The sequence below is a fragment of the Paraphaeosphaeria sporulosa genome, assembly GCF_001642045.1.
Source record: "Paraphaeosphaeria sporulosa strain AP3s5-JAC2a unplaced genomic scaffold CC84scaffold_5, whole genome shotgun sequence".
In the NCBI taxonomy this organism is placed as follows: Eukaryota; Fungi; Ascomycota; class Dothideomycetes; order Pleosporales; family Didymosphaeriaceae; genus Paraphaeosphaeria; species Paraphaeosphaeria sporulosa.
In genome coordinates this window covers 2,379,706-2,399,888 of record NW_017253364.1, presented here as the reverse complement: position 1 = coordinate 2,399,888, position 20,183 = coordinate 2,379,706, and the positions used below count along the sequence as shown (strand labels likewise).

Sequence of the window (20,183 nt, the reverse complement as noted above, 5' to 3'; positions counted from 1 at the left end):
CTATATTCCCATTTTCCCTGACAGGGTTGCAGACTCTTATGTCATCCTGCATGATTATATCGATTGGAACAACACAGTAAGCTTGGAATTGATGCATTTGTGGGTCTCATGGCATAAAATAACTCTATCTTCGCCATTTTGATGCTGTCAAAGGCCCTATACAGTTTGGCTGGAGACGGTATTTAATGTAGCAACATCTATATAAAAGACTCCAGGAATACTTTCGAGATGGCTGTCAATTTGGCGAACGACCAGCTCACTGTGGGTCTGGTCCCTAAGGTGCCTAATATCATCAAGGAGTGGATGAGAGACATAGATCTTGATAACGGACAGTTGATTCGTCATGGAAGTTAATTATTAAAACAAGGGAATCGATGCAAACATAGTAATACCAGCAACTCTACACCAAAGTTTGCAAGTGCCGCATGACAATCCCAAAAGAAGAACCATTCCGCGAATTTTGGAAATCTAAAAGACATTGACCCACGGGAAACTCCAAACTTAACCATCATTGAGACAATGAGTTTGCGGTCAAAGCTTTGTATGAACCGGTAACGACAACCTTCTTTCTACAGATGCATGGCGCATGAAAAAGATCGAGTGAGCAATGTTATGCGTACATGTGTTTTACCTCGGTATCAACGTCGACGTGCTACCCCGTCATGGAATTTCACCCCGATCAAACCACCCTTTTGCCCAAATCAGCTCAACCAAACTGAATTGTGTTGTAAGCAAAGACTGAAACATCAGAAGAGTGACACCTTGAAGGTGTAGAACTCTCATTACACTGGAATCGTCCACCAGTAGAGCAACTTTCGTCCCCATACTAAGTCCATGAAATGCGCTGCCATGGCCTAAGATGATGTGAGTTGAAGTTGACTGTGGAGGGCCTGCATACACGAGATGATGTAGTAGAAGACCGTTGTAACCACGAGCTGTTCTGGCCCTATAATCGATATCCTTGTTTTTGTCATGCAATCTCAATCATGTGATAACCCAGTGTCGTTCACAATCGACGTAGCACCGTGATTCTCAGTCTTCGCCGCACTTGCCTTCGCGTTCCCTTGTTCACTGTATTCCTTACAAACAACCAGAAAAGGCTGACACTATCCAGCAACTGCTGCGACTTTAGTCTCCTCTCTCGTTTGCGTCGAATTCTGACCTGTTGGCTCATCATCTTTGAACTGCACCTTCACCGTCTTTTTTATGCCTCTACTACTTAAGGAGCTCGTAATGTCATCCCTATCGCTCAATCTAGCCTAGCCCCTCAAGTGGAATCCTACCGTATGCGCCGAGTCTGGATGGTGATATGACGCCTGTCGCTTGGGCGGTCCCGGATTCACTCTGGAACTATTCGAATAAGGGTGCTATGCTTTGTAATTCGAGCCGTGCTTGGAGCTCAGTCCATCTCTTTCATAAGCTGTGACCAGAGGGCGAAGATATGGGATGACGCAGGAGAAGATAGACCATCCGATGGCCATCTGCGTTGTGCATGCGACGCGGGATTTCCAGTATGCAGAGTTCTCCGGGGTGAGTGTTATGTTAAGGAATACCAGACGTAGAATGGTGAGTACTACGTTACTAGGATACTCAGATGCTTGTGCAGACATACTTCATGGGGGACATACGGCAGTCTGCAAGCAAATGCGCCTATAATAGCGAGGCGTGAAGAGAGACGAATATGCCTGTTCCAGATAAGATGGAAAGACGCCGCGAAGAGCGCGAGTTCAATGGCCATGTCTAACACGCCAATATACGCCCATCGAGCGAACTCCATGACGTTAGCCTATGGAATACTCCCCCAGAGCAACCTCTCGAGCTTACAAAGGCTGTGCATTGTTGCCAGTACAGCGGCCATTCGTCTCCCAGGGGGCATCGGAACCCTTCTACGAATAGGCTCGTGACAACCCATACCGCAGATGCGCCGACCAAGAGCCACGCAACGGTCTTGTGTAGCTGGTCCGGTGCGAGCCAGAGGAAGAAGAGTGAGCAGCAGGCCTTGGAGAGGAAGAGGATGACAATGTAGAACAGGTCTGCTGCTAGCCCAGCCTTTCGAATCGTCATCTTCTGATCCCAGGTGAGGTTTGCAAATGTGACACCGAGGCCAACGTGGATTTGGAAACAGACTACAGAGCTTTGTACGACTGCGAACACCTTTCTTGTAATAAGAGAAGCAGTTTTGTGTGGTTGTGGGAACTCACTATTGCCAGTGCGAACGTAACATCATCGTGCCGAAAGTTTCGGAAGTACTTTCGCGCGAACAGCTTCATGCACGCAGCCAACAAGACCAAACCTAGGGAGAAGCCGGTGATGATTGCTATAACTCCTGATTGATTATCATGGTTAATTACTTCGGGCGGAGGGGATACGCCTGACGGTAATGGTGTAGCGGTAGCCGCTTCAGCTGTCAACATGTTGAGAATCGTCTTATTCACGTCGTGCGACAACAGTCACGAATGGATGACCCGGTGGAAATCCTACGAACTTTTGATGCTTCTTCTGGGCTTCGCGTGGCTTGTTTCATTGTTCCTGCAACCGGAATGTTGGCGCAAAGACACATGGAACACGTTCTCGTGGACAAAGGACGCGCATTGTGCGGCTGTACCATCTCATCGGGACATTTCAGCGCGACGAAACCATCGAGATATAATTGCTCGCTTGGGGATTCCTGGAATGCGGAGAAAGGCCCGACCACAATTGCTTTGATCTCGGGTGGGCTTCCAGACGCCTCCGCACGTGAGGGCACCGCAACCGGAAGACCATGGCAAAAGTCCTCAAATTTTTTCCAAACTCGATCGCGAACGCTTCCAACAGCCCTAACTGATGGTCAGTCTCTACATACTAGAATTGCAATACGTCTCACACCATGAACGATCCCGAGAAAGAGCAGGGCGCGCTCAAAGATGACGTTTACAGCCAGGCAAACTCTCCTAGAGAAGGATTCACGAAGGCGGATCAAAAACACATGTACCGCTTAGGAAAGGCACAAGAGTTGAAGGCATGTGAATAATGTAGAAAGGTCACTAAAGTGAATCACCAATAACCAATACAGCGAAATTATCGCCCTCTGTCAGCACTGAGTTTTGCGGTCGTGCTGAAGGCGATATGGGAGTACTTAATGCTTGCGAATACACAGGGACTTATTGATGGAGGCCTCGCTGGTCTCTTCAGGAGCTTCATCTGGACTTTTCTCGCGTTTAGTTTTGTGGGACTCAGCTTGGCTGAGATGGCATCCATGTATACTCTGCATCGAAGTCGGCAATGTCACCGTGCTGACATCAAATTATAGGGCTCCGACATCTGGTGGTCAATACCACTGGGTCAGCGAGTTTGCCCCTCCCAGCATTCAGAAGTTCCTTTCTTACATGATGGGCTGGATGAGTGTACTCTCCTGGCAAGCCGGAAATGCTGCAGACTGCTTCATCACGGGCACGCTAATCCAGGCACTGCTTCAATTCAATGACAAAAATTACGATCCAAAGCGGTGGCATGGTACGTTGTTCACATGGGCAATGGTCCTCGTTCTCTACGTCGTCAACATCTGGGGTCACGACTTTTGGCCGCGCATTCAGAATCTGCTGATGATTATACACATACTAGCGTTCTTTGCGGTTATCACAGTGCTGTGGACCTTGGCTCCGCACAACAGTGCGGAAAGGGTGTTTACAGAGTTTAGTAACGGGGGCGGTTGGAACAGCACGGGGCTCTCGCTCATGGTCGGTCAGATTTCCGCCATCTATTCGATTCTGGGTATATTTTCTACTTTGAAATTGAGCTGCAATCTGACCAGTGTCCAGGCTCAGATGCAACGGCGCACATGGCAGAGGAGGTTCATCGATACATCCCAATCTCTCTCTTCTGGTCCTACATCGGCAACTCCCTCATGGCCATTGTCTTCCTCATAACCTACCTTTTCGCTCTACCCTCAGTCGAAGACGCCATCAATGACCCCTCCGGATACCCCTTCCTCTATGTCCTCAAAGGCGCCATGGGTCCCGCCGGCGTAAACACACTCACTGTTGTCGTCCTCCTCATTGTATCCACCGCAAACATAAACTTCGGCGCGTCCACAGCCCGCCAAACCTTTGCTTTCGCCCGCGACAAAGGCCTTCCCTTCTCATACTGGCTAGCCAGAGTGCACACAACCAAGGAAATTCCCGCCAACGCCATCCTCGTGACCTGCCTCATGGCGATTCTTCTCTCCCTCATCAATATCGGCTCCCTCGTCGCCTTCAACTCAATCATCTCCTTGCAGATCGTGTCTCTCATGTTCACTTACTTCTGCTCGCTCTCATGTGTGCTCTACCGGTGTCTCTACTACCCTGAGCTGCTCCCTGTTGCACGCTGGAGTCTCGGGCGGTGGGGCCCGTTGGTAAACGCTGTAGGGCTGGGGTATGTCATGTTTGCATTCTTTTGGTCCTTCTGGCCGAATGAGACACCAGTTGATACGGAGACATTTAATTGGAGTGTGGTGATGTTTATGGGGGCCTTAGTGCTAGCATTGGTAATGTATGCAGTGGAGGGGAGGGGAGTTTATACAGGGCCTGTGAAGCAGTGTCGGATGGCGAGGTTGGATATTTGAAAGAGTTCTGGGAGTGGAGGCGTAATGGTATCAAAGCAGACATCACGTCCTCGGTGACAGGTCGACAATGATTCTTCGGCAGATGATCCTCCCTGTGTACACCCAGTCCAAACTTCACGTTTGTGACATCCTTCCTCATCATTCTGAGCTTGTGATACATTTACATCATAATATAGAAGATCGTCGTATGATCGCATCTGTTCCTCCTATGTTGAACAGGGCTTGCACAAACTGTATCAACATCCGGGCACCACGATTCATTTGATTGGAATGCAAGAAATCAAAGGATATCAGCGGCTGAAATTAGAATGGCACTATTATCAGTTTACTCTAGCAAAGAAGTTCAGACTTGACTGCAAAGTCAGGGATAATGGTTCATCCGAAATTCTCCGTACAGGGTTAGTCCACTGGAGTTATGCCACAGAAGCTGCATTGCTGAGCATACTGATTCATTTGTCGAATCATTATGGTGCATGCAAATTGCAAGCGAATCTTGATGCCCGAGCGCTTACACGGAGTTGACTCCGATGGAAGCTGATTTGAACCCTACTTGCACTCTCGAGCATATATAGCTCAATGGTCTTGTTTGATATAGTCTACCTGAAGTACTCTCACCGGAATACCTGCATGTTGGTGGATGCAGAAGTTGTACTGTTTCCAGGGGCGCGCGTGTAAGAGCCGTAAGATAAGAGAGAGAAGATGAGGAGCTACACATACTCAACTCTCTAGTAGCGTTTTAGCGACTACTACAAACCCCACGGTACGCAGTTTGAACACATGATGAAGGCCGTGTACACTCAAGTACAAGATGTATAGAGTAACCACCGAAAACATTGTTTCTATATCAGTGCTACAAACCAGCACTCCCAAAACACTCACAATTTCCGACCATACATAGCTCACCGTTGCAAACAACGTTCACCAGTCCCACCCGAGCGTGTATTGACGCATCTGTAGGTCCTTGCGTTCGATTACACAATGATTTCGCAGTCTACCATTTGGACCACTTCCAATGCCAAGCAAACCAATAATTCCCCGCACATAACCAATGCTCCTTTGGATCTTCTGTTCGCCATACCTACCACCTAATCTCTCCCCTGATCGACAACATCCACGTTCAGGCCTCCAGGCACTCGCAGAAAGCGGTAATCCCGCGAAAAAGGTAACGCAACGTCAACCGCGTCAGAACACAATCCGGAATGTGTCAGAAACGCTGCAATACCACCGTTATGCTCAGCTCACTAACCCCTAAACGATTATGGCCCAAGCGGGCCGACAGTGGATCCATGGAGCGCGGACCACTGAAACGTGCGCCGGACATTGACGCATCTATGAAGTCCTCAAATTACACTGTACACACCGTACTATTTGAGAAAGTGAAGCGCGACAAACTCTGCGCCCAAAGTGGAGAAAAGTTGTACCACAAACTCAAAAAGTATGTGGCGTGAGTTTGGCATTAGCGAAAGAGGTCGAAGTGGATGATCCTCGGTTGAACCAAGTGCGCCCCGCTGGAGGAGCAGGGTCCACGGACATGGGATGCATGGACAATGCGAGACCCTGTCGAATCTAGGACACACGTTCCTGGATGCCACCGCTAGGCGACAATCATCGTACTGCCGCCTCCCCGGAGAAAGAAGCACATCTCGTCGTGATTACGAAAGAAACAACCTGAATAGGTACATCATCACAGTAAGCGAAATGCAGGAGATAAGCGTATTCTGCAAGTGTTTCACAAGTGGCAAGTGTCGCAAGCGGCGAACAAGGGCCGGCACGCACCGTCGGAGTAAGCATGTTCGGAGCGTTGGCAGGTACAAGCTTCAATCGCGTATGCATCAATGGGTGTCTATTAGGTAAGGTGAACAGTGCTGAGCTGGCGCGAGATCTCTCTGATGAAGGGAAAGGGGAAGTTCGGCTTCTCTGTGCTACGCATCGGCCCTGTGCTGGATCGATCCTTGAAGGCGATCTAGACAAAGACCGGCTTCGGGAGACATAAATGTAACCTATATGGGATCGTTATAACATAATATCTGATAAGACTACATATGTCGTCGCCATAGGCGAACTCAAATTGCATTCAACGGATGCAGAAGGTCAAACCCGTGTTAACAACTGATGCACTGCATCTCTTGGATGATCCCTACAGTGCGAATTTGGCATTGAAACAAGACCAAGGTGGAGACACTCATGATCGTGAGCTTGTGCCTTGCGAACTACGGCAAAAGTGATTTGAGCGGGCCAGACCGATCGAAGACAGGTAGAAATCTGAGCATGTGATTTAGTTGGCGGGGTAAGTGATGATATACTTGGTATAATCTGAGATAATGCAGTCTGCACAAAGAACGACTATCTTATCCATGGCCCAGTCTGAAGCAGGGATTCCCTAGTGATGGACTATTCCCCGGTTGACGTCACCACGTGTCTTTAAGGACCCGTTCGCCGCTATAAACCAAGTGATGGATTCTATGAGGCCAAATACCGCATTGTCCCTGCGACGATGCTCAACTAGCTCAGGCACCCTTCTTCCCCACGCCCTAGTGCCGGACGATGCATCGCCCAGCGCATCACGAACGTTGCAGCCGTTGCCAAGGTTCAATATGACCGCGATCTTCCAAATCGTCTGACAAATGGCCCACCAAGTTGTCGTGGGCTCTTGCTGTTAGCCGATCCTGATCAATACTAGGCCGTCAAGCTGGCAGACCAATTTCTTTCAATCTGCACGCAGAACCACCAACGGTCCGAACCATTGCCGTTTATCCGTAGGGATCACGTTAGACGCTGCTCATTGCTTTTCAGGTTCGTCTTCACGTCATAGACATCCATCAGGTATTGGCAGCCTTTGTTGGGGACACCTTGCCTCCTGTTGCTTCGACAACCTTGGTGATATCGTCTTTTAGCTCCGGAACACCCTGAATGAAGTCGCGAGCTAGTGTCTCCTGCAGTAGCCGATACGCCTCCTGGCGACCCTTCAACAGCTGATTCATCCGCTGTACTGTCTCGACAAACTCTCGAGTAAAGATGTCCGGATTGCGCGCACTTTCGACATACTGCGTTACTTCGGGTGGAATGTTGATATGCACATCAGGTGCCATTTGGGACAGTTTGACCAATTGCTCAATGAGATGCTGTCTGCGAATACGTCAACAATTAAATTGACGCAAACATAGCAGGGATTTTCGTACATATCCCGTTTCATTGCACCAACGGTGAGAGCACCTTGATGATCATAGCCTTGCACGATGAGGTTGTAGAGACTTTGGACTATCTCCTTCATGTGTTCTTCAGCCACCGCAACCGGCGCTATATTCTATTAGATGGCGAGAGCAGCACGCGAATAAATATAAACTTACCGGCGGAGTTACTCGGAGCCATTCTTGAGCTAGTCTTAGTGTTGTGCCTGATTTTGTGAACAAAGACGTGGAATGAGGTTGACGTTGAATCGCAAACGCAGCCGTGAGAACGCCAAGACCTTCGGGCGCACTTTTATCCGACGTCCGGTTACAAAAGTCCCTCCGCCTTGCCTTCAACGCCAACCGCTGCGAAGGCTAAGAGACTCTTCCCGCACCGCGTACCTCTCTGTGTCTGTCAAAGCGGCTGCAGCATGTGCTACTGTTCACGATGACAAGCTCGGCTGCACCGGAGTTGGAACTCCCCCACCCGCCACAAGCGACCCATTCTGTAGCTTCGGTATCGCAAGAAAAGGAATTAAGCGACAAGGCCACTGAAACAACTTCTGACAAGGCCACCGCAGCATTCATCCGCCGGGTCCTTTGCTCCCACGACGTCCTTCTAGGGAACGGCGAGAGGGGTCGCAACACGCCACGACCGATCGAAGATGTACTGCCGCCCTTGTCTAGCTCAAACGAGGTTGACTTGCAGCTCTACGGCATCATAGCTGTGATAATTAAGGAGTTCGTACAGACGTGGTACTCCAAAATTACCCCTGACCATGTGTTCGTTAACGAAGTAATCCAAATCATCGCACATTGCACGAGGGCTTTAGAGCAACGTTTACGAGACGTTGATTTGGAAGCTCTTCTCCTTGATGAAATCCCTGGACTGCTTGAGGAGCACCTCAGCGGTAGGCTTTCTTGATCTCTAGGCATCGAACGAGTACGATCTAACTTTCTGAAAGGTATCCGTCTCGCGAATCAGCAGGCTTCTTCGCAGCACTCGTTAGTCACCGACCCTCGTGTTGTCTACCACGCTCTTCACCCGCACCCTGCACTATTCCCTGTGCCGACTGATGCGATACCATCCAGCATCGCCGAGCAGCGGGAGAGTGAGTCTGCGTGGCGTCAACTACTCATCCAAGGTGTCCTGGCTGTGCTCCTCCCAACCGAGGATTTGGAAAATGGCTGTTTGCGAGCCTTAGTGGCCGAAATTTTCGCGGAGATGATCCTTGGCAACGGCATTAGTGGAAAGGCTTGCGAGGGGTGGTTGCTGTGGGAAGGTATCACCAGAATTGCTGAGGTTCTACAGCATCCTGGTGCTAAAGAAGAGGACTCCCAATCACACGACAGCCTAGAGCAGCCGCTGAGCCGTCTGGAACGCTATGGCTTGCTCGCTCCGCCAGTTGCAGAGCATGATGGCTCTTCTCACATGCCGTTGGGCAACACGAACAATTATCAAAATGCTCCCATCCCTGCTAATGGACTGTTTTGGATGATAATCCAATACATGTTTCTGGCGGGTACAGCGTTGCGCGCGGCGATCGGCATGATCGCGACATCTTCGTCCTTACCGCTAAGATCTGCCATCGCAACTGGCGGTCAATCAGCTGTCGAAGCAGACCACCAGACCCCACTTGCAGAGAGCGGCAATCGTGCTGAGACGCAACTGCTGACCTCTAAGCGGCCTATAGTCAGCATGAAGTTGTGGAGTTGTGCGTCGCAACTTGTTGAGCTCGATACACGCATGCCTTGGCTTTCAGGTTTCATATCCATGATCCGTTGGGGAGTGTTAGCTGGCCCAGGACGATTGGCCAATACGAATGGTATATTGGACAGGTGAGTCGTAACGTTCTCTTACACCTTATGGTTGGATGAACCCGGCAAGGATCTTCGCCAGTGCGCTCAGGCCATCCCTCGGCTTGCAGCAAGCCCGCATGAACATTCAGTCACTTGACCTAAGCGCCCGCGAATGCGACGGACCGCCTGCGCTCATACGCCCTCGCCTCGTGCCGACTTGCATGAGACCCCAACTCCTCCCGGGCGGCAACCCAAGGCGTCCTGAGCCCAACCCGATCCTTGGTATGAATCAGCCTGGCTTTCTCAACGACGAAATCGTCATCATCTCCATCGGAGAATGGAACGCCCTCCCAACGACGATGGTCGTGTCGAACACACAAATCATGGCGTGACTTTGCCGCAGCGATAATCGCGCTCGCATCGGCGCTATCGACGTAGTCTCCGTGGGGGATGACGGCCCACTTTGCGCCCCGTTGATCCGCAGACGGACGTAGTGCTCGAAACTGGCCGTCCTCTATCGTAAGACGCAACACTTGTTTGCTGGCTTGCCCATACTACACCGTCCCTTCTTACCTTGCACTTCACCATCGAATGGTGGGGTTTGGTTGGAAGGCCATTCCGCAATGTTCCTGCCGTCGTGCCATCGACATTCCCGAACCGGTACAGTGTCCTTAGCGACAGCTGCGCTGCAAACACACTACGGTTGATATCCCTAAACGGACCACACCTTCAAATGTTTAGTACCCTTGGGGGCCTGGGTTGTGCAAACGAGCCGCCGAGGCAGTCTAGGTCGCTTCGTGGGGTTATTGACCTGAGAGCCCCTCCTATCGTCCCATCATCTACCGAAACAACCCCTGCGAAGCCTCACTCCATGGATTTCCTCGGATGGAGGTTGCCCTGAATGGCATCGCGCTCAAAATCTGTATTGGCGCTTAGCCATGTTCCGACATGCTCACTTTACCTGCATCTCTTACTCAACGATACCAGATCCCTTGATACATGCATCCCGCGTCTGACTGCATGTCGCGGGTTGACCATTGATCGGGACGCACCGCATATATTTGCATGGCCGGAGACCAATCAAGACTACAGTTTAAGCTGAATTTTTTCGCGCTAACCAACTGCTAGATACCTATCGCACACCGTACAAACACGAGTGCTCAACCCCGCCTTCCTTCCCATGCTTCTCCGCACTCTTCGTGCAACTCTTTTCCCTCAGAACGGACTAGCCCCAGCACGGCAGCCACCTTCGGAGGAAGAGGCGAAGGCAATCAAGCGGCGTTGCGCCGCCACGCTGCTAGGCTTACTGCCAACAACGGTGGCGTCTGCATTTTTTGCGAACCAAAATCAAGTAGACCACCTTCGGCAGGTGGAAGCGCTGCTGGACTGCCTCGACGACACTTACCTCAACAAACATCTCATTTTCGCGATCGTGGAGCTGGTAGTACTGCGGTTGGTGCCGGAACTAGGAGATGGAGGGGTACAGGCTCTCCTCGAAGAGAGGTTGGGGTAGCCCCTGAAGCTCGCATTTTCTTTTTCACCTTGGCTGTGGTTCAGGGCACCCGTACGCTGTCAATATCGAGCTCTTCTATAGGTGTCATCGCCTTTGTTACATCCTATTTGGTGTGCAGGCGTTGAAGGCGCATACCACGGTTTACGACGTGGCCAAAGCGTCGCGCATCTCTACTCAGCGCCCGAGTCCCCTCACCGCTGGAGTACATTGCAGGCGCGATTATTCTACATCGAGAACATCATCAAGCCACAGTCGCGCATCGGTCGCGAGACCGGAGCTCAGCTGAGCACACAACGCTTCTGAACACCCGCCGTTGTCTGGGTATGAGTATATCCCAAGTAATTAACTCTTTGGACTACTGCACTCGTCATTGGAGCAGATGCGTGGCCTTGCGTCTCACTCATACGGAACCGCTGAACATATTGCTTCGCATACAGCGTGTACCTGCTGGGAGGTACACCCACCGGATCCCGAAAATGAGGGGCTCCAGCCAATGACGATAATTCAACCAACGCATTACGCATTTGCCATCCTGACTACATCTCGTATTGCGCACCTGATGACAGCAGATGTCAAACAGCTGACTGCGAGATCTCGTTTCGCGTTCCTGAATAAGCAGCTGAAGTAACTGCTTCGTACACCGCAAGTCACTCGCTTGGGCCCCGCCGGCTTGCCTTGCCCGTGTGCGGATCGTGAACATGCAGTTTCGAAACACTCGACCAATCAGCGCAGACTGGAGCTGCAGCCAGGATATTCGTTAGACTTGCGGTGTACATGGAGGTACTTTGGGTGCTTTCATGTGAGTAAGGTGAGCTATGACGCTGCGGGTCAAAGCAGGATTATGCGAGGCTATGCCAGGAAGCGGTCTGTGTACACTCGCCGCTTTTTGGTTCTCAGCATTGGCTGGCGCGGGGATTTACCAACGAACCGCGGCTGCTAAATGCAGATGGAAGGTTTCTGGAAGGATAAGAACTTCACGGCAGAGTTGAGTCGTGAGCATAGGCGCAGTGCACAATTCCGTGTCCGACAACAGTAGCTCTTGCGCACGATCGAATCTCGGCCAGAGTCAGTTGTCGCTCAGTCCGAGTCAGAAGGAATGCCGTTGAGTTGTGGGATTTAACTTTTGCAGTGCAATTAGCGTCCCGGATTTGGAGAATGGCAGCGTCGGCACGGTCAAACGGCCATAGCTGGTACCCGTCCATCAACCAAAGCACGCTTCGTTTCGCCCCGCTTCATGAATGCCGCTCACCACCACAACCCACTGCAGCGCTCGCCACTTGCTCGCAGGAGCCGTCATGCGCCTTTCTTATTGTTTCATATTCAAGAATAGCGTGGATTTCGGTATACGAACATAAGTCCAGAACGCAGACGACCTCACTTCGCGTATGTGATTAGAGTTTGAAGACGCATTTATCAGGGAAGCGATAACAAGGACCCGCCGCGGGGTTTTGGCAAAAGGATAGATGTCGACTGCGTTTAACGGTACTTGGTGCTTTAATGACTTTTCGATCTCAACAAGCGCGATGATGGTGCGCCTCTTGCAGGGAGCTTGATGCCTGTATGGGCAGTCGCTTCGAAGATGCTGGAATTTATATCTGGGTGTCATATGCGCTTTACTTGTTCCTGAAAATGACGGCCGTTGGGCTGCAGGGATGCTCGGCAATGATGCTCTCCCCGACGCTAGACGTTGGTCAACACCGTCAAGAGTCGCTCTCGAACCAGTCAGTTATTCTAGAGTCGTGGCTTGCGTATGAAGTGCCGACGCCTCAGTGATCATTGGCTTCTCCATTCGCACAAAATCAAGAAAAGGGTCTCATTAGGTGTTCATCAAACGGCATTTGTCTAAACCTTCCGCTTCCTTACCAAGGTATCCCTGGGCCTGTTCACGAAACAGGGCTGTAACCCCGGTCGATGAGCGACAAATGGTACGGCCGTTCCCGCGTGATGTCAATTATCCAATCTACACACATTCGCGGTTGCATTGAGATCAATGTCTGTATCATTCACAAGGCTATGCCGAAGGATGATATTATCCCAACAGTAGCCGAGCACCGTTTCCTCATAACGTAACAGCGCCGTGCATTCTACGTTATCAGCTTAAGATAGGTCAATGCCGAGCCAGCTAGGACCTTGACTCGCAAGCGAAACACTCTGAGAATACTCTACTCTCTTCGAGTCAGACTGATGTGCGGGTAGCGGGAACTCGGCGCCGTTTTACGCAATTGATCTGTTGTGGAGACAACCATGACTTGCGCCATCTCCGTAGGAATATGTGGAGACACAATAGGCCGAAGAAGGTCAAGCAAACGTTATCGGAGATGAAGAATGACTTTCGCATGACGAAGGAGCCAACGAGGGGAGGTTCAGCTGCGATACGCAATCGCGATGTGGACAGAGGGGCCAAGCTTGACTCGTATGTCGCCTTCGAGTAGTAGATCGTTCGGGAAATGCGGCCATCGATCTACGCAACTGCACGTGCAGTTGTAAAGCCTACTCAGAGACTTGCAAACAAGAAATCCCGAATCGCGTTTGCCAGTATGGTTGTTGGCACTAGCTAGCTACGAGAACATGACTATCTTTGCGACTCTATCTTACTTTTGTTGCACAATACCGGTCATGCTTTCACCGCTCAGCTCCACCTACATGCTGACTGCATCGGCTCTCCCGTCACGGAGATAGCGGGCCGCCTGTTTCGTGTCTTCTAACGCTACCTGGTACGTGATGCAAGAACCCGTGCATCACGTCAGATAAATTCAGATACAGCCACGCTCTGAGGATTGCCCGCCTTGGCTGAACATGTCTCCATGTCATGGCTGCAGGAGGCAAGCTCTATGCTGTCATGCGCACAGTTGGGCGTAACGCTGCTAGGCGATCAGTCGATGGAGCGAGCCGTGAAGAAGATCTTGTCAGACTGGGTGTAATGGTTGACAAGCAAAAGTAGGATTTGTCGCAACCGCGTTTGAGGTTCTTAAAGGTCAAGTGATGTGCGGCAGTATGTCTAATCGTGCAACACGCGGCTGATCTTGATGCGTAGCTCTTTCAAGGCCCAAGACCGCAGGTCCAGCGAATTACGATATATCGAGGGGAGAGAGTGTTGTACGGCGCAGACGCGACCTTGCTTGTGCAACAGTTGGGGCGAATCTCGAGGGACTACGATATCGGCGGTTAAGCGTGTTGGCAGCGGGGTGCAGCCGCCACTTCGCGATCCTGCAGGCGGGTACCTCGCTCAATGTGTACCTGGCTGTCAATTTTTCCTGTGTGACACAGCTGCGACACCACTTCGTCATGTTCGCACGAGTTCTTGTCAAAAAGAAACGAACCTGTAGAGAAGTCGTCTTTCAGCACCCCCGTTTCAGTTCGCAGGAGACAATGCTGCTACCCGCTGCGCCCACGTTACACGACTTCATGCACACCCAAATCCTTCTTTGCGGGCCAATCCAGCGCATCCGCACAATCAGCGTTGCACTGCATACATTTTCAGTCACGTGGTTTTTATCCCCGCACTCGGGACCTTAACACAACCTTTAGCATGAAGCATCCGTACGCTGGGTAACGTTTCGCCTCTGCGTTTGTTCTGCGAACCAGGAATTATTCGCAGTACACGTGACCTTCGGCAGCGCCGGCTCTGTGCTATATCGAGCAGTCCAGTTTTGGCCTCTGCACCGTTAGACTGGTGGTGCAGGATATCTCTGGCGAGAAGGCGGTACTCCTTGCGGTCTGTTGAGGACCCAGCATCGGTATGCTTTGCCGGCGCTGGGTTGCTACACAGGAAAGAAGTATTTCTGCATTGCGTGACAATCGATAAAAGCCTTGTCGGGCGTCAAAAAGCACAACGGCAAAGCAACGAGGGGAACCGGAACCCGCCATAAGCAAGCAAAGCATTGCCGCCAACTGTCAACGACGCGTCGTTCTCGCGCACCGCAAGCCTGCGGGCCGTACCGCATACAGTCTTGTTGTTCTTTTTGGGACTGTCACCATGCAATGCAAGCTGCTCACATTGGCGCAAAAAAGCAAGTCTTATCTGTCTGGCAGGCATTCGACGAAAACCAATGCTCTACAGCATGGTACAATATGTCGTGAGACGCATGCTTTCAGCAAAACGGCGTTTCTTCGGCGACGTCCTTCAATAAGCAGGAACCAAGCTCCTTTTTGTTCTGACCCGACCACATGACGGATTGCGTACGCACCCAAGCATTTACACTCGGATCATATCCCAGAAAAAAACTTTTTGTGTTGCGTTCTCCACTTGCAATTATTGCACTGTCGAATCTGTCAGTCTTAGCGGCAGTTACATGGCACAGAATCTGGTGCTCCAGGTATCCCGGCTCATTCGAGTACTTGTCGATACTCACACACGAAGTCGCCCAGCGGCGCAATCTTGCAATTCCAGATTGTCACGTAGTAGTACGTTACAGACCGGTGGCCTCAGTCCACGTCTTAGTCCGCGGAGGCTCAAATCTTCCAGGCTGCCGACCGGGAACTGCCTGCTCCCACAACGTTATCCACGATCATGAACGATGCTCAGTGTAGCCGGCCGTCCGCGCACTAGGCAGCCCCACAGTATCAGACGAGCGAGACGCAACGATCTCCCCCAATATCAGCCCCTACTGTGTCGCGCTCTAGCATCCGCCCTGCGACACTACGCTAAGCCAACGCTCCCCATCCCTCCCATCAAACCGCGAACCCACTCTCGACCGACTAAAGCTTTTCGTCCATGGCGGACACCGCTGCAAAACTGACTCTCGCGTTATACATCCGCACGTGAGCCCCCAGCGCACCCACCTTCATCTCCGTCGCACGTTACAGTGCCCCGGCTCGTACCGCGATGCTCCCGAACAAGCAGGATCGTCGAGCAGACCGCCGATGCCCAAAGCGCAGCGCATCAGCACGATGCCCGCCAAGCGCAAAATGTCCCGAAGCGGCAGTCGCGAATCGCTTGGGGCTTCTGGTCTCGCAGCTCGCCGGCCTGTGCGCTGCAGAGCATTGTCCTGCCCTGCCAAGTTCTCCAGCCCTCCTCCGTTCCTTTGTTCGTGCTGCTCGTAGCTGTCTCTGGAGGATGAGGATGAGCCTCAGGAATCGGGGGAGCCGGGAGCGCAGCGACGGGGGCGTTGACTCGTAGCATTGATCTGCCATCTGCCCGCTCTTACGCAAGCCTCCAGCTGTCCCGGACTGGAGCGCGTCAAAGCACCGCGAGTCTGCTGCCCTCCGACACAAAGCAGGACCGCCGCTAAGCGCACGCACGCGGGGTATTGCGCTGATATGTACATACGTGCTCACTAGCCGTAACCAACGCACCTTCTGTGTGCACTGCACGCCAACGACGTCCCCGGTCCCCCACGAACCCCCCAGGCTCGCAGCCCAGCATCGCAGCCTCGGCGAGCCCAGACGCACTGCAATATCGCAGCCTCATTCTGCCTCTGCGTGCATCTGCTCTGGCAATGCGCGCGATCCGTGGGCTTACCTGTCGTCCAGATTAGCTCCCCCCTCGAGACCAGCAATAGCCTCATCGTAGTCTCGCGCTGCACCCACCCGCTGTGCCCGCCCGTCCAAGCGAAGCAAAGAACCGTCAAGTCACCGCAGCGCAGCGCTCCGCTGCATTAGCCCTCCCGCGTGCAACGCACCGGGCCTCTCCCCTCACGCCCCAAGCCCATGTACTGTACGACGCAGCATAGCGTCGCGCAGCCTAGTCTAGTTTACGTCCACCACTCAATTAATCAATCAATGAATGGCAATACGTCTCCCCATTTTCACGTTCAACTGCCCGTTCTCGCCAGCCTCGGCACGATCCGACGCCTACCCAACGGCGCGCGTCTTTGCACAAAAGCAAAGGCTTAACATGGACTCCTCGCCTCGCACCAGCACGTACGCGAGAAGAAAAAACGGTGCTACTGATGTGGTATTGGTATATGCAAATCCGTCATAGATATGTTCATCAAACGGCTGGCGCCGGGTACGCTTGCCTCGCCCGTGGCCAGCTCGGTCGCGTCGCTCTGCAAGCGATCCCAGGATTGCGCGGCTGACCTTAACACACCATACCTAAGCCCCAGGGTTCCCGCCAGCCCTTCCCCCGTTGCGCCTTGGCGCCGCCGACCGAAATCCTCAGACGCTGTTCAATCTTGGGCAAATAATGATATGGTATTGTCATCCTCGCCGTGCCGAACCGAGCAGAGCTAAAGCAAATAGTGGAAAGAAGCGCGAGCTTCAGGCTTGTAGTTGTAAAAACCCTAGTATGATGTAACGTAAATGCAACGATAAATAGGAAAAGAAAACAAGTGAGAAGGTACAACAGTGGTATTCCGCGCGAGCGGGTACAGTCTTTTCGGACTATTGTGAAAGGAGAAATTCGAATCAACAAGTATTGACACGCAGGGGTATAGAGGCCGTCGCAATGGTAAAAGGTAAAACCGGTATAGTAAGAACAAACCAGCCGAGAGAAAACTCGGCGGCGAAAGAAAATAGATGAAATGATGATGACCATGCTAATGATGCTGATGCTGAAGCGCTCGACCGATTGTGATGCAGGAAAAACGCAGATCCTATGCCTGTGTCCGCGCGATCACGTGGGTAATTGAAATAATTGCCTCCGCGGCATTGCGGGGTGACGAATTCCAAGGCGCTTCCCCGGCCTAAAGCCGGATTGAAGTGTGTCGATGAATGTAAGTTGTCGTGGTCGGGTACTTGTGCGACATCGCCTGTTCCGATCGTTCACAAGGCCGGACGGATATCACCACGCTTGTAATGGTACCGCTAGTGTAACGAGTCGATGCTCTCAACCTTCTCGACTGTGCCATAATTGGGCTCCGACGTTCGGCGCATTCCGGATGGCAGGCTTTCCGAGCTGCGCTTGATCTTGAGCTTCTCCATGAGCTTGCCGATGGTGACGTACTCCTGGGGTTCCACAACGAAGTCCTCATGCTGTTGCTGGAAAAAGGTCCAAACCAGCTCCAGGGCACGCGCAGCCTCCTCTTGTGACGGCGAACCAGGTGTCGTATCTTCTGCCACGCTTTGCAACACGCTCGGCTGGTGCATGTTCGTGACTGATGGTATCGTTGTCAGGCCGTTGGGCAATGGTGGTGGTTGCATGGAGTTCGTGACTGTCGTTGGTGAAGCCTGCATAGCGTCTTCCATCGCTGCCAGAGATGGCTGGAACTCGTCCATGGGAGAGTCTAGCGCCGTCGAATTTAAGAACTTAGGAGTCAGCGCCTCTGATGATGGCGGCGGTGACATGTACTGTTCGACACCGACTAGCATCGGAAACGTCTGACTTCGTGGTCGCTGGAAGTTGCTACTGCCCGGCTGGCCCCTGGCTTGCTGGTTGAGAGTAAAGGGGTTGGGTCCGCATGCTGAGTCTGGTGTAAAGAAAGGCGATGACAGGGAGGTCGGGCTGGTTGGACCGGCTGAGAACGAGGAGGGCGCAGTATCAGTGAAGACGCTTGACAGAGACGTGTTGCTCTGCGAGTGGAACGGGCGGCGGTGGTTTGCGAAGTCGTGCACCTCCGGACTCTCGGTCTTGAGCTCCTCCTTGCTGGGCTTTGCCGAAACCGTCAGTGGAGAGGGCGATACCCCGCTCGGTGAGGTAGGCGAGATGCCACCAGGAGTGTGGACATTCGAAGGCGGATTCGAGCCCTCCGACTCTTCAGCGATGGATCCCTTCCTAGATTTTGAGCCTAGCAGGTTGTTCTTCTGCTTGAACTTTTCAAGCCAGCTGGTGCTGCTCGCTTTCAAGTGGCTGTCGTTGTTGCCCACAGTTGTTGCGAAGAACTTTGCCTTCTCTCGGATGATGGTGTCCGTGAGAGGAAGACCTTGTCGCTGATGGTTTCGCGCCCAGTTGGCCAGTGCTCGCTCGATATCGGGGAACTTGCCTTTCGACCTTTTTATGGGTGAACGGCTTCCATCGTCCTGGTAGAGATATTTCTCCTTCTGGCGCAGCACTTTGGATACGGTACTAAACAAAGTCAGCACAAGGATGGTGGTTATCTACGTGGATCCAAATTCTACCTTCGTTCTACACCAAACATTGCTAGAAACAAGTCAGCCACTCTTCCTCCATACATAGTCAGTGATTGTTTGCAGCTTACCTCCGATCTCGGTTTGCTTAACGGTGGGATGGTCCTCGTGGTATTGGCACATTCTCCGGCGGTCAGCGTCCGTGAGAGTCTTGCGCGGAGTGCTTGATGTGCGGCCAGAGTGCGTTGAAGTCGCTGACACCGGCGTAGCGGACACTGGCGTGATTGGGATCGGCGCTGAAGGGAAGATGGGCGGTACGTAGGTAGACTGGCTGGTCATCATGCTCGGCCATTGAGTGACTTGGGGCATGATCAGAGGATGCAGCTGCGAGTGTGCTGTCCGATGCTGCGGCGGAGGCTGCATCGCGTTGGTGTAGATGGGCTCCATCGGAATCGGGCCATAGCTGAAGTGGTTGAAGTCTTGCACCGACGTTTGATGATTAGGGTCGTAGTGACTGGCGTGGGCCCAAGTCGCATGTTGGTCCTCATACGAGTCCTGGTGGTGGTGCTCGTGGTCCATCTGCAGCTGGCTCATGGAGGCTTGATGGCACGAGGACGGAAGCTACGATCTCGCAAGAGCGGCAGCGTCCGTGTTAGTTGATGTTAAGTCGGGGTCGGTCTGCAAGCATCTGCGCCTTGTCGTTGGGGGTGGTGTTCCTGGGGGCGGCGCGAGTGACCTCAGAGCGGCAGCGTGCATGCATGCATGGGCAAAGGGCACTGATGCACTGGCGACAGGGACGGGGGATAGGTAGACAAGGCGCTCAGGCAGACAGGCAGAAAGACAAAGAGACGCAATAGTGCGGCGCGGAGGAGGATCGGAGCACTGGGACTTGCTGGCGACTGCAGGGCAAGATTCGTATGCGGCGGCTTGCAGCGCGTACTTGAGCGAAGTCTGGTCGGTGGTCAGGGCCCTTGTGCGTGCGCTGCGGGCGGCGGCGGGTTGCAGTAGCGGGAGAGGGGCCATGGTGCTGTTTGTTTCGAGCCCGAGCGACCCTGTCAACTCGGCGTGCGAGCAGCACGGCCTGTGCTCGCCATCCTAGCAAGCGACACCGCAACGCGAAGACTAGCGCGGTCGGGGATGCGCCCCTAGAGCAGCGACAGATGCGCCCAGCAGG

The 20,183-nt window shown here is 52.6% G+C and overlaps 8 protein-coding genes across 8 annotated transcripts; 4 read left to right on the top strand and 4 right to left on the bottom strand.

Moving 5' to 3' along the window:
* Positions 1–1,424: 1,424 nt before the first annotated feature.
* CC84DRAFT_1048192 (uncharacterized protein) lies at positions 1,425–2,393 on the bottom strand (the record flags this gene model as incomplete). The annotated part of the gene is made up of 4 exons (XM_018173437.1): positions 1,425–1,581; positions 1,629–1,771; positions 1,825–2,154; positions 2,202–2,393. Coding segments are annotated over 4 exons (822 nt in total), but the record flags the coding sequence as incomplete, so codon positions are not given.
* Positions 2,394–2,866: 473 nt separating this feature from the next.
* Positions 2,867–4,582, top strand: CC84DRAFT_1217497 (amino acid transporter; the record flags this gene model as incomplete). Its single annotated transcript, XM_018182896.1, has 4 exons — positions 2,867–3,002; positions 3,075–3,237; positions 3,290–3,750; positions 3,798–4,582. The coding sequence occupies 4 exons, from the start codon at positions 2,867–2,869 to the stop codon at positions 4,580–4,582; spliced, it is 1,545 nt and encodes a 514-aa protein (XP_018036608.1).
* Positions 4,583–7,401: 2,819 nt separating this feature from the next.
* Positions 7,402–7,951, bottom strand: CC84DRAFT_1187211 (mediator of RNA polymerase II transcription subunit 10; the record flags this gene model as incomplete). The annotated part of the gene is made up of 3 exons (XM_018180913.1): positions 7,402–7,708; positions 7,762–7,879; positions 7,930–7,951. The coding sequence occupies 3 exons, from the start codon at positions 7,949–7,951 to the stop codon at positions 7,402–7,404; spliced, it is 447 nt and encodes a 148-aa protein (XP_018036607.1).
* Positions 7,952–8,197: 246 nt separating this feature from the next.
* On the top strand, positions 8,198–9,592 carry CC84DRAFT_1090252 (uncharacterized protein; the record flags this gene model as incomplete). Its single annotated transcript, XM_018174346.1, has 2 exons — positions 8,198–8,660; positions 8,715–9,592. 2 exons carry the CDS (start codon positions 8,198–8,200, stop codon positions 9,590–9,592), a joined length of 1,341 nt encoding a protein of 446 aa, XP_018036606.1.
* A 1,083-nt stretch (positions 9,593–10,675) lies between these two features.
* Positions 10,676–11,062, top strand: CC84DRAFT_1092521 (uncharacterized protein; the record flags this gene model as incomplete). The annotated part of the gene is made up of 1 exon (XM_018174460.1): positions 10,676–11,062. A coding segment is annotated over one exon (387 nt), but the record flags the coding sequence as incomplete, so codon positions are not given.
* A 4,018-nt stretch (positions 11,063–15,080) lies between these two features.
* On the top strand, positions 15,081–15,737 carry CC84DRAFT_755803 (uncharacterized protein). Its single transcript, XM_018187316.1, has 2 exons — positions 15,081–15,466; positions 15,528–15,737. Exons 1-2 carry the CDS (start codon positions 15,230–15,232, stop codon positions 15,609–15,611), a joined length of 321 nt encoding a protein of 106 aa, XP_018036604.1. The 5' UTR covers positions 15,081–15,229; the 3' UTR covers positions 15,612–15,737.
* A 1,253-nt stretch (positions 15,738–16,990) lies between these two features.
* On the bottom strand, positions 16,991–17,674 carry CC84DRAFT_755796 (uncharacterized protein). Its single transcript, XM_018187315.1, has one exon. It carries the CDS (start codon positions 17,538–17,540, stop codon positions 17,085–17,087), a length of 456 nt encoding a protein of 151 aa, XP_018036603.1. The 5' UTR covers positions 17,541–17,674; the 3' UTR covers positions 16,991–17,084.
* CC84DRAFT_755795 (CenpB-DNA-bind-domain-containing protein) lies at positions 17,675–19,716 on the bottom strand. Its single transcript, XM_018187314.1, has 3 exons — positions 19,141–19,716; positions 19,061–19,082; positions 17,675–19,007 (listed from the first exon to the last, which is right to left on the bottom strand). The coding sequence occupies exons 1-3, from the start codon at positions 19,601–19,603 to the stop codon at positions 17,810–17,812; spliced, it is 1,683 nt and encodes a 560-aa protein (XP_018036602.1). The 5' UTR covers positions 19,604–19,716; the 3' UTR covers positions 17,675–17,809.
* Between the last annotated feature and the right edge of the window lie 467 nt (positions 19,717–20,183).

Bases quoted from the DNA above. Each gene is read 5' to 3' on its own strand.
- CC84DRAFT_755803 (XM_018187316.1), top strand. From the start codon at position 15,230: ATGACGGATTGCGTACGCACCCAAGCATTTACACTCGGATCATATCCC. The intron at 15,467-15,527 runs GTACGTTACAGA...CAAATCTTCCAG, and splicing joins TTCCAGATTGTCACGTAGTA to GCTGCCGACCGGGAACTGCC.
- CC84DRAFT_755796 (XM_018187315.1), bottom strand. From the start codon at position 17,540: ATGGTCATCATCATTTCATCTATTTTCTTTCGCCGCCGAGTTTTCTCT.
- CC84DRAFT_755795 (XM_018187314.1), bottom strand. From the start codon at position 19,603: ATGAGCCAGCTGCAGATGGACCACGAGCACCACCACCAGGACTCGTAT. The intron at 19,083-19,140 runs GTAAGCTGCAAA...ACTTGTTTCTAG, and splicing joins TAAGCAAACCGAGATCGGAG to CAATGTTTGGTGTAGAACGA. The intron at 19,008-19,060 runs GTAGAATTTGGA...GACTTTGTTTAG, and splicing joins ATGTTTGGTGTAGAACGAAG to TACCGTATCCAAAGTGCTGC.